Here is a 13,210-nt window from a genome sequence, read left to right on the forward strand (position 1 = left end):
TGTCAACATTCTCTCACACTTGTCAGCATTGCAATTCTCTTTGTAGGCCTATACACTATTTTATAGATATCATGTTTAAACGCACTACACTTAAACAACGTTTTTTTCTTATAATTGTAGTTTATATTATATAATTAAAAATATATCAAAAGTAAAATATAAATATAAAATTATTCTATTTTTGTATTCATATTTATTTCAAAAACTGTATTTATTTAATTATTTAATTTAATAATTGTATTTATTATATATTTTAAATATCTTTCATAAATAACAAATATTTTATAAAAATTATAATAAAGTATAAAAAATATGAAAATATACATTTAATAAACAATAATAACAATTGTATTAAATATAAAATTATTTTATTTTTGTATTTTTATTTCATATTTATTTCAAAAATTGTATTTTATATATTTTCCATAAATAAATATTTTATAAAAATATGATAAAGTATAAAAAAAAAAATACACATTTAATAAACAATCATAAACTTTGTAAGTCCTTTCTCTCGTCTGCTGATGTAATTGAAGCCGTTTTGGTCAGTAGGAAAATAATAATGACCAATAAAATTACAGCTTATCATTTTCACAACAAATCCTGATGGCCAAAGTCCCTCCCGACATCATTTCCCACTGAACACTCTCACACTCGGCAGCTTTCTCATGTTTCCTTTAAAACATGCACAGGTGAGGTTTACCTCCAGCGCCGAAGTTGAGCACATACTGGGTGAAGAGAGCGTCCAGCTCATCATACTGGACCAGAGCGTCTTCAAACTGCTGCAGCATCTCAAACACGAACGCCAGCTCCTCCTGAGCGACACACACACACACACACACACACACACAGGGTCACACATCTGGACACAGGCGCTGGACAGCGGCCTCAGCCAATTACTAGGGATGGGTGTCGTTTGTTTTTTTTTTATTCCGGTGCCAAACCGATACTTTTAAAACGATACCGGTGCCTGAACCGATACCGGTATGTATTTTATTTCAAATGGTACGATATCAAGATTTTGCTCATTTCGGTATATGCTGCTGTTCCGAAGTTCACCACTAGATGGCAGTGCGCTACCCAAACTGATGCGAAACCGGCAAATGTGGTGCCATAGAGGAACAAAATGAATACAGCAGTTGAATCTCACGCATGTATCTGATGTGAATAAAACACGTAACGTTAGTCAAATATAACCGTCTGAAAGGATTGTCATTGCCGCTTTCATAGACATCAGTGTGTGTTTTTTGCTAGTAGCCTACTTATGAGCATTTAAATGTCTGAAACCTGAAATAAACATGATGTGGTTGAAAACACTGAATAGTTGTCATGAGATGTGTTTGGAAAACACTGAATAGTTGTCATGAGTTGTGGTTGAAAACACTGAATAGTTGTCATGAGTTGTGGTTGAAAACACTGAATAGTTGTCATGAGATGTGTTTGAAAACACTGAACAGTTGTCATGAGATGTGGTTGAAAATACTGAATAGTTGTCATGAGATGTGGTTGAAAACACTGAATAGTTTTCATGAGATGTGGTTGAAAACACTAAATAGTTTTCATGAGATGTGGTTGAAAACACTGAATAGTTGTCATGAGTTGTGGTTGAAAACACTGAATAGTTGTCATGAGTTGTGGTTGAAAACACTGAATAGTTGTCATGAGATGTGGTTGAAAATACTGAATAGTTGTCATGAGATGTGTTTGAAAACACTGAATAGTTGTCATGAGATGTGGTTGAAAACACTGAATAGTTTTCATGAGATGTGTTTGAAAACACTGAATAGTTGTCATGAGATGTGGTTGAAAATACTGAATAGTTGTCATGAGATGTGGTTGAAAACACTGAATAGTTGTCATGAGATGTGGTTGAAAACACTGAATAGTTGTCATGAGTTGTGGTTGAAAACACTGAATAGTTGTCATGAGATGTGGTTGAAAACACTGAATAGTTGTCATGAGATGTGGTTGAAAACACTGAATAGTTGTCATGAGTTGTGGTTGAAAACACTGAATAGTTGTCATGAGATGTGTTTGAAAACACTGAATAGTTGTCATGAGATGTGGTTGAAAACACTGAATAGTTGTCATGAGATGTGGTTGAAAACACTGAATAGTTGTCATGAGATGTGGTTGAAAACACTGAATAGTTGTCATGAGATGTGGTTGAAAACACTGAATAGTTGTCATGAGTTGTGGTTGAAAACACTGAATAGTTGTCATGAGATGTGGTTGAAAACACTGAATAGTTGTCATGAGTTGTGGTTGAAAACACTGAATAGTTGTCATGAGATGTGATGTGACCAGCGTTGAGCGTCTGTCTCTAGCTCGGAGCCAGCCAAAGTACGTTTGAATTTTGGCACCGAAATGAGGAACCGAAATCTGCGTTCTGATTCGGTCCGGTACATACCGGTTATATATGGCACCGGGTTTCGGTACCCAACCCTACCAATAACACACCTGGACCATGAAGTAGTCGCAGAAGCTCCAGCCGGGCTCGGTGCGCTTCTCTCTGAGTGTGCGCATCTCGTCCTCGAAGCGGCCCAGGTTCTTGGTGAAGGACATGAGGAGCAGCGTGCGGAGCTTAGTGAGGAACGAGCTCCACGACTCCTGAGAGCGAGACGACTCCTTCAGAGGGTCAGACAGAGCCACACACCTGACACACACACACACACACACACACACACACACACACACACTGTTTAGATGCGCACAGTCCCATATTCAATGAGGATTTCAAACGTAGTTGTTTCACCTGAAAGAGGGACCGATCTACAGACCAGAACATCAGAGATGTGAGGACGATCTATTTTGTCCATAAGAAATTACCCAGAATCCCGTGGTAGCAGGATCAGCTGATCTCACAGCACATCGATTATGTGCCAAAAATACAAGACATCCATCTATAATAACCTCAATAAGATTCTGATCGATCGCTGCATGTGTTTTCTTAGCTCAATCTGTCAATGTGATATATATTTTAATAAAATGTTTTCATTTATATTTATTAATAATTGTGTCATTTTCTTTTTATTATAATTTTATTTATATATAAATTTTTTAATTAAATATGAGAAAATATAATGAGATAAATATAAATAAATAAAATATATTTTCTCATTATATTTTCTCATATTTAATTAAAAAAAAAATATATATATATAATTATAATAAAAAGAAAATTACACAATTATTAATAAATATAAATAAATAAAAAATATTTTATGATAAAAAATATATTTAGCCCAATGTCTTGTTTTTATTGTAATTTGATACATTTTAGCATTTTAAAAAGATTTTTTCATATTTAAATTTTAAAAAGTATTTCTTACTTTTTTAATATTATATTTTTATAATTTAGTTATTTAAAAATATTGTATATAATATATATAATAAAATTAAAATATTTGATGCTTTTATTTTAATTTAGTTTTTTTAAATGTATAAATTATTTGTATTCTTTTTAATTTTATTTGAATTAAAGTATGTATTATATTTTGATACTTTTGTTTATGTTTTAATTCAATTTAATTATTAATAAACAAATAAAACAATATTGTATAAAAATATAATAAAATAAAACTATTATACTTTTATAATTTGATGTATATATCTTTTTAAACTGATAAAGAGGCCTTATGATAAAATATGATAAAAATATAATAAAGCATAAAAGTAGCTCAATGTCTTGATGTGATGTTATTATAATTAATTATATTTTAACATTTTTTAAATAATTTAATAACTTTTTATAGTTGTTTATTTTTTATATTTTTCACATTTTTAAAAGTATTCCTTACATTTTTATTTTTAATATTATATTTTTATAATTTTGTTTATATTTAAAAATATTTTAATAAATAAATATAAAATAAATATTGTAAAAAATATATAAATAAAATGAAAATATTTTATACTTTTATTTTTAAAAATATAATAAAGTATAAAAATACCTCAATGTCTTAATTTTATAAGCGTTGATTATATTGTTTACATTTGAGTATTTTAGCTTTTTTTTTATTTGAATTATTTTTTATTATTATTCAAATTTTATTCATATTTTTTTCAAAAATATTATATTTTTATTAGTGCTGGGCATCGATTAAAAAATGTTAACTAATTAATCGAATTTTTTCTGTAATTAGTCGCGATTAATCGCAAGTTTTTAATATTTTAAGTTTTTAATATTTTGATATTGTAATAATTTCAGTTACTCTCCAAATTAATGTATAAACAATTTAAAGACAGCATATTTTAAATATGTGTTGTATTGTCATGTTTTTATGAATGAAGGCCAGTATCACTGATGTCTCTATGAAACATTAATGACGTTACATTACAGTATAACTGAAAGCTCCCAATTTCAACATTTATTAGGCTTTAAAAAAACAACTTTTAATTTAAGTGAACTTAAAACAATCTTTACATAAACCCAAAATAATAAATGTTATATTTACCATGGCCTTCCCTGTTATACACATAAATGTAATAGTTATCAAACACCTTTCTTAACTGCATAAATAATAAATGAAATATAGATGAATTATCATTAAAGCTACACGTTTCTCTGTTCCCGTTGTTCTGTGATGAACATTAATGACATCATCATCAGTGCTCCTGTCACTTTAAGAACAGCCGCGCATCTCATTATCTCACAACTCAAAGTTCATTTAAGACGTTATTTAACTAATTTAAGACTCCTAATATGAGAATACTCAAAATCCTCTGTGTTATTGTTTGTTCAAGAGCAAAAGAGAACTCGATGTGAGCAGGAGACTGACGCGAGTCTATGCGTCGAGTGTTAGTGTGTGTGTGTGTGTGTGTCAAGAGTGTCCCTTGATTAGATGACATGAGACGCATCCACACAGACAGGACACTGACACTGACACACACACACACACACACACACACACACACACACACACACACACACACACACACACACACACACACACACACACACACACACACACACACACACACACACACACACACACACACACACACACACACACACACACACACACACACACACACACACACACACAAAGGACACTGGCATACAGCGCGCTCTCTTGTGTCTTGTCGTGCTTGGAAGCATTAACATGAATAAGAGCGTGATGATCATGTAACGCTAAGCAAAAATGGATATAAAAACGGACGCTGCGTTATTTGCGTTAAATATTTTTAATGCGTTAAGCTGAAAAAATTAATCGCCCGCGTTAACGCGTTAATTTGCCCAGCCCTAATTTTTATATATTTGTTTATATTTAAAAAATATTTTAATAAATAAAATTGGTATAAAAACGTACTTTTATTTTTAAATAATTAAATTCGATTTACTACAAATATACAACAAAATATAATAAAGTATAAAAATAACGAGTGTAGTTAATCAGGAATATCATCTTTAAACACAGTGAAGGACTGATGAGCCTGAGCGAGTGTGAGATCTGTGTGTGTTCATGCAGCCGTGTGGCGCTCAGCACACACACACACACACACACACATCATCAGCACTAAATGCGGCGCCGGTCTCAGTCACAGCAGCAGCTGAGGATCAGGGGCTATTTCCGCCGCTGGAGTCGGGTTCCGTCTCACCTGTCGCTCTGCTTGTTGCAGAAGTCGTTCCGGATCTTGTCCACGATGGAGGTGCGCGGCAGGATGTTGGTTTTGTTCTTCTTCTTGTTGTCGTTCTCCACCACCACGATCAGCCAGTCCACCGACCCGTGGAGCTTCAGCACGCCCTGCCAGCGCTGCATGTCCTCTTTCACCGACGCCTTGTACACCTCGGTGTCCTGAAACACACACACACACACACACACACACACACACACCTCAGTGAGGCTGTCCCACTCGGGTCATGTGACACTCGTATCAGAGACTCACGCAGCAGTCGGTCCAGTAGATGTGCAGGAAGGGGAACGTGAGCAGAGCTTTATTCCCCTCTTTAGGAAGCAGCTCCTCCTTAAACTGGACAAAATTAGCCTCCAGGTAGATCATCTTTGGCGCTCGTCCGTAAGACCTGAGAGGAGAAACAAACACGTCACAATATTCCTCATTTAAAGTAGCGCTCGACCGATTATTGCCGCCGATATTAAAGAGATAGTTCACCCAAAAACGAAAAGTAGCCCATGATTTCCTCTCCCTCAAGTCATCCGAGGTGTGTGTGACATTCTTCTTTCAGACAAATATAATCTGAGTTATATTACAAAAGTCCAGGCTAATCCAAGCTTTATAATAGCAGTAATAGTTGCTCTGTTTTTGAAGTCCATAAAAGTGCATCTGCCCGTCATATAACTGCTCCACACGGCTCTGGGGTGTTAATAAAGGCCTTCTGAAGCGAATCCACGCGTTTGTGTAAGAAAAATATCCATATTTAAAACTTTATCAAGTTAAGTTCCAGCCGATCGCCTTCCATGGAAAAGTGTTGAATGTTGAAAGTGAAACTGAAGATGTGTGTGTGACGTCTGATGAGCGGACCTGAGTGTTAGTCTTTCCATCCGCAGGGGAACTTTCAACAATTTTTACATCAATTGAACACAGAAGGCGATCAGCTGGAACTTAACTTGATAAATTTTTAAATATGGACGCGTCGATTCACTTCAGAAGGCCTTTATTAACACATTTTATTCGTCTGAAAGAAGAATGTCATATACACCCTAGGATGACTTGAGGGAGAGTAAATTATGGGCTAATTTTCATTTTTCTACCTCCCCCAGTTTCTCTACGTCCATATATATATATGTTTTTTTTTTACAGTCTATGGTCACTATGAGGACACGAACGCATAAACTGTCCCTTCATGAGAATTTACCATTTCATTTGGGAAAACTGTCATATAATGAACACAGACACTGAAATATCTTCACAGCAACCCGTCAAAATAAAAGTTTGGCTTACATTTTTTTAAATGGACAGAATATATGTTACGCTACTGTTGTATAGTAGATTTAGCTGCGTCTATGTAATAATAATAGTCATGCCAAGGTTGCTTATTTTTCACTTGTTTTGTTGTAAAGAGATTATTTTCTGATTAATATATAATTTGTTATATTCCTACATTTAATTGTTGCACTGTTTTTTATACAGTTATATTGTAAAACTAAAATACCTTTTTCAGTTTGCAGTGTTAGATTTGTGGCTGCATTTGAAGTTCTTTTTCGCTTAAAAAAAATAAATAATATAACTGTCAAATGCATGTCAGATAATAAAAATACTGTAATAAATGAGTGCTGAGCACCGCTGATCCACTGGAGCTCACAACTCTTTAAAAATATATATATATTTTTTTAAATAGGCGCTCTCTTTATAAATAAACCACAGATTTGAGCTTTAAACTACTACATTCTCACCTGAAAAAGTCATAAAACTACATTTTGTGACACAATAGTAGTATTTTTAAATTATGCGGGGTTTCTCATCACGTCACTTCACCATGTGACCGCAGCGAGCAGGCTCCTAATTGGTTAACGCGGCGCGGATTCAAATTTTTCAACTCAGGCGTCAGACGCGAATTCGCTTCAAAAGCATGAATGCACAAAAGTACGGTGGCCCAGTAGTGCACAACATAACGGAATTTAAAAAGCATACATAAGTTCACAACACAACGAAATAAATCCACAACACAACGGAATGAAACCACAACACAACGAAATCAAGACACAACACAACGAAGTCAAGCCACAACACAAAGAAAAATCCACAACACAACGAAATCAAGCCACAACACAACGAAAAATCCACAACACAACGAAAAGTCCACAACACAACGAAAAGTCCACAACACAACGAAATAGCCACAACACAACGGAAATGCTCCCGACCACTAGGGGACTCTCGGAGTGCGGTAAAGTTAGTTTTCCTTGCATTGTTCTATATAGATTTGCCAATCTTACAAATATTTAAACACTACGATCAGTTTTAAGTGTGCAGTTGTATATCGACATGAAATATCAATTAAAAATCACTTACGTGCATAATAGCTGCATATTTATACTCGAGAACGCTTTGACCCGCTGCCTCGGCGCTAAGGGAGCGTCTGCCAATTCCACCAAGTTGAAATAATTTGTATGAATTAAATTAACTTTTTTTTATTTTTTATTTTCAAATTCCAATGTTGTGTTGTGCATTATTGAGTCAATTTTACCAATACAACTAAGCTGTGGAATTTTAACATGTCTGTTTTTAAATGTTAAAAGTAATTTTAATTCATACAAATTATACATTTCAACCAATTGGTGGAATTGGCAGACGTTCCCTTAGCGCCGTGGCATTCTCGAGCATAAATATGCAGCTATGCATGTAGGTGATGTGATTTAAAATTAATATTTCATATAGATAAACAATGGTTAGCCTACATACTGTTAAAACTAATTGTGGTATTGATTTCTTTGTAAGATTGCCAACTCTATAGAACAGTGGCAACTTTACAGCGCTCCGAGTGCCCCCGAGTGGTTGGGAGCATTTCCGTTGTGTTGTGGCTATTTCGTTGTGTTGTGGATTTTTCTTTGTGTTGTGGCTTAATTTCGTTGTGTTGTGGTTTCATTCCGTTGTGTTGTGGATTTATTTTGTTGTGTTGTGAACTTATGTATGCTTTTTAAATTTCGTTGTGTTGTGCACTACTGGGCCACCGTACAAAAGCACCACTCGCGGGTATCGTGAAAACACCTCAATATAATCTATTTAATGACAAGCAACCCCGTTTCCAGTTATACTGTGAATTCCCAGTCAATGCCCGTCATTGCAGTGATAGCTTTAACAGAGTTTAGCTACTTGGAACAACAGCATGAGAGTTGAAAACAGCCTCACATCGGTGCTAGTGTAACTAAAACCTATTTTAGCTGCTCGCCATTGACACACACACACACATATATATTTTAGGGCCGGGTATCAATTCAGATGTTCCGATTCGATTTCGATTCGCAAACTCTTAAACCGATTCCATTTCGATTCTCGACTCGATTTTCGTTTCTCGATTCATTTTCGATTCAACTCAATGAATATAGATTTAATACAAATACTATATTTATAAAAAAGAACAGTGAACAAGTTTACAAGTGGCTAATTAAAAATTAATTAATCAAACCTGTATATTAAACTCTCTTTATTTTAGGTACACTTGGGTACATTAAAACAGAACCCATCTCTATATTTCAAATGCATACAATTATGTTAAATACAATACAATTGTGTTTTATGGATATTTTGATAAATTTATTCTAAAACATAAACACCGCTCGTTACTTTTCATACACGAGAAGCGCGTTCTTGGACACAAGAAGTTGCCATGGTAATTAACAATACCTTAACGTGCTGACTTATGTGGACTAACTTTTATTTGAGGAAATCTGTTTATAATATAGGCTAAGCTATTAGGTTTGAATTATTGGTCCTGCGCGGTCAAATTTTACTAAATAAATATGGAAAAAAAACATCGATTCTTGGCCTTTGAGAATCGATTTTGAATCGACCATATTTAAAAAAAAACAATTAATAGATTTTTTTGCCCAGTCCTAATATATATATAATATATATATATATATATATATATATATATATATATATATATATATATTTGTTAATTATTATTTATATATAAATACACACACATTTGTGTATATATTTAAGAAATATTTGCATGTATATACTGTATATACATTTATATAATCTATAATATATATAAATATAAATGTTTTATATATAAAAATTATATATTTTTCTTAAATATATACATGCTTGTGTGTGTATTTATATATAAATAATAATTAACAGAGTAACACACACATATATTATGTAAACACAAACTTTTATTTTGGATGTGATTAATCACGATTAATCTTTTGACAGCCCTAATATATATATATTAGTGCTGTCAAACGATTAAAATATTTAATCGCGATTAATCGCATTAATGTCATAGTTAACTCACAATTAATCACAATTAATCGCACATTTTTATTTATTCTAAATGTCCCTTGATTTCTTTTTGTCCCATTATTTTTTCTTATTTTAATGCTCGTATCAACATAGAAAAGTGGATCGGCTTGCTTTGTTCAAATGTTTGTTTTATTGAAAACAACATTGGCATACTTTAGTGTTCGATTTCACACCAACATTCTCACTTGGAGCAAATAATCTCACACAATGTAACACTGCCCATCAATAAAAGGGTGAAACAAATACTTTGTTGCACAAACAGCCCCTTCAACAGCCCTTTCTAAGGGATCAAAACAGGGTGATACAAAATAAAATTACAAAGTGCACATGCAAGGTAAACTAGGACTCCGCCTATAGTGCAGTTAAACCAGGGGTCGCCAACTAGTGAACTCCGGTCCGAATCCGGACCGCGAGATGCGTCCATCCGGACCGCGAAGCCTTTTGACATAATGAAACAGTTAACGTTGCAATGCTCACTGTTACTACGTTCAGACCCAGACGCGCGGTCATCCGGTCAAGCATGCAGTGAAGAAGAGACTGATGGTGCGCTCACACCGGACGCGAATGACGCGACATGCACACCGCTTAGTCCGCGCCGCAGAATGTCTATTTGCGTCTTTGCATTGACTTAAATCACTCGCGCAAAACGCATCATTCGCGTCTGGTGTGTAGGCTACGCACCATCAGAGCAGAAAGCAGCGCTCAAGACAAGCACTTTTAGTTGAAGACCCCTGAGTTAAACCATGGCTTAATACGTTTCTCATTTCGGCGTCTCACGCTTGCCATCCACGTCTACTCTTTTAATGGCCCAAACGAGTGTGGGCAGCCGCAGCGTGCCTGATGTTTTGTTTCCGGTCTAGCTACATCCGGAGTGGTGTTGTAGTTTTTCTAACGTTACTAGTTGTTGCAACAGCATGTGAAAAAACTACAAAGTTTGTTAGACCAAAAAGAACGTTAATCTCGCGATAAAAAAATTGACGCCGTTAAAATAGGTTTGCGTTAACGCCGTTAATAACGCGTTTAACTGACAGCACTAATATATATATATATATATATATATATATATATATATATGTATGTGTGTGTGTGTGTGTGTGTGTATGTATGCTTTTTTAAATCTAATCCATTGATGTGCAATAGTCACCTTTTTTTAGGCTATGTTTTATGTAAGAATTTAAAGGGAGTCTTTGTCAGAGGCCTTTTTATTCTTAATTTTGACATCAATTTTAATTTTTACACTGGACACATATATCGGTTATGTAATAATCGGTATCGGTCCTGAAAAAGCGCATATCGGTCGACCCCTAATTTAAAGGGGACCTATAATGCAAAATTCACTTTTGTTTGAACACAGATGTGTGTCCACAGCCTATAATGATAAAATCCACACAATACTTATTTTATAATCCACATTAATCATTATCAATCTCTCATATTTCGCCCTACTCCTGCGTAAGAGTAGGGAAGCCCCGCCCATGACTGTTGCTGATTGGCTCTTTTAGCATAGACACGCCCCTGAGTGAGAAGCACAGAGACGCCATTTCTGTATCAGCGCTAATGTCACCCACAGGATTCTGAAGAGCAAAGTATCGCTTTCGAAGTGTAAAGTCGGGTCGAGCTGGCCGTCGCCATCTTGTCAGCGCATCACTCCCGGTTAACAGAAAATGGGCAAAGAGGCGGGACGTGGGCGGAGCTAAGGTGACGACTAACAGACAGCAGACAAACGGCAATCCGCCTGTCACTCGAAGTGGCCACGCCCTTAATTATGCAGAACTTTAAGGCTTTATATAATGTAAACGAATGAGTTAAAAAAACATTCCCCCCCTCACAGTCGTCATGAAGGGCAAAATTAGCCGTACAGACCAAAAGCACAGTTTGTCCCAGACCCAGTACCAACACTTCGGCTCTAACTTCATACCCAGAACAAGTGAGGATGGCACTTCATATTTTGTGAATGTTTGCAGATTTCCTTTCTGAATGAGCTGAACGCTGTATGCTAATACGGCTAGCGTTAGCATCGTCTCTAGACTAGAGCTGTGGCGTTAGTTTGATCCTGAACACACTCACCATCTGTAATTCATAAACACACATTTGTTGTATAGTCAGGTGATGGACGCGTTACATTCCCACACAAGCACTTATACAACAATCTATAGATGAACATGACGGCACATGCTAGCCGATGAGTTGAATCAGCACAACAACTAGCGTTACATAAATGATTCATTCAGTCTAAAAATGTTGAGCTCTTCCCGAGTCTCTCATCTGTGTCCAACTGCTTATTTCAGACATTTAGTCTGCGTGAGATTGGCCTGTTTTGTTGTTGACGGAGTATCTGAAGCTTGTGTAATGGCTCCGCCCTCTTTTGGAAGGGGGGTGGGGAGCATAAGCTCATTTGCATTTAAAGGGACACGCTCATTTCAGACATTTAGTCTGCGTGAGATTGGCCTGTTTTGTTGTTGACGGAGTATCTGAAGCTTGTGTAAAGGCTCCGCCCTCTTTTGGAAGGGGGGCGGGGAGCAGCAGCTCATTTGCATTTAAAGGGACACGCACATAAACGGCGCATTTTGCTCACACCCACATAGGGCACATTTTACAAGCTATAATAAATGATCTGTGGGTATTTTGAGCTGAAACTTCACACACACACATTATGGGCACACCAGAGATTTATATAACATATTGTGAAAAGGGGCATAATATGTCCTGTTTAAATAATTAATGAGCAGAATAAAGGGGCGGGCCTGGTTGAGTTAGTTAGTCGTGTGTTGAAGCTGCCGGTTATGTTAAGGGGCGGGACATTTCCCAAACAACAATCACAACACACTGCTCCAGCCGACCAATCAGAGCACAGTGTGCTTTTCAGAAGGCGGGGCTTCATAGAGACAGGAAGTAAACAGAGCGTTACTGACAGACTGGGAAGAGAGGAGCCGCAACACTGGAGGATATGAGGAGATAATGAACACTCAAGCGGGAAAACCTGCTCTAGGAGAGACAGAAAACTGTCTGTATGACTCCTGGTGAACTAAATGACAGATTTAAACACATTTTTGGTCCTTTCTAAACAGGAAGCTCTTAATGACTGGATTTCCCTGTCTTTCCTTCCCGCTCTGAGAGATCATGTGACAGAGGTCGCTTCCTTATTCCAGCGGCGCACAACAGTGTCTCATCCCCACAGCAGAATATGATGAGGAAAAGGCTTGAACAACTAAAGACATGCATCATGGGAGCTCAGAGCTGAATTTCCCTGCACAGCTCCAGAGGATCGGCT

General features: G+C 35.9%; 1 protein-coding gene across 1 annotated transcript in view; it reads right to left on the reverse strand.

Annotated features, from left to right (window-relative positions):
- trappc10 (trafficking protein particle complex subunit 10) overlaps positions 1 to 13,210 on the reverse strand; it is a 74,305-nt gene that overhangs the window by 53,311 nt on the left and 7,784 nt on the right. Inside the window, exons 3-6 of the mRNA XM_079845204.1 lie at positions 5,890 to 6,025; positions 5,602 to 5,798; positions 2,461 to 2,656; positions 704 to 815 (exon numbers count right to left, since the gene is read on the reverse strand). Coding sequence (XP_079701330.1) covers positions 704 to 815; positions 2,461 to 2,656; positions 5,602 to 5,798; positions 5,890 to 6,025 — 641 coding nt within the window. The remainder of the gene's footprint in view (positions 1 to 703; positions 816 to 2,460; positions 2,657 to 5,601; positions 5,799 to 5,889; positions 6,026 to 13,210) is intronic.

The sequence above is a fragment of the Gobio gobio genome (assembly GCF_949357685.1).
Source record: "Gobio gobio genome assembly, chromosome: 19".
NCBI lineage: Eukaryota > Metazoa > Chordata > Actinopteri > Cypriniformes > Gobionidae > Gobio > Gobio gobio.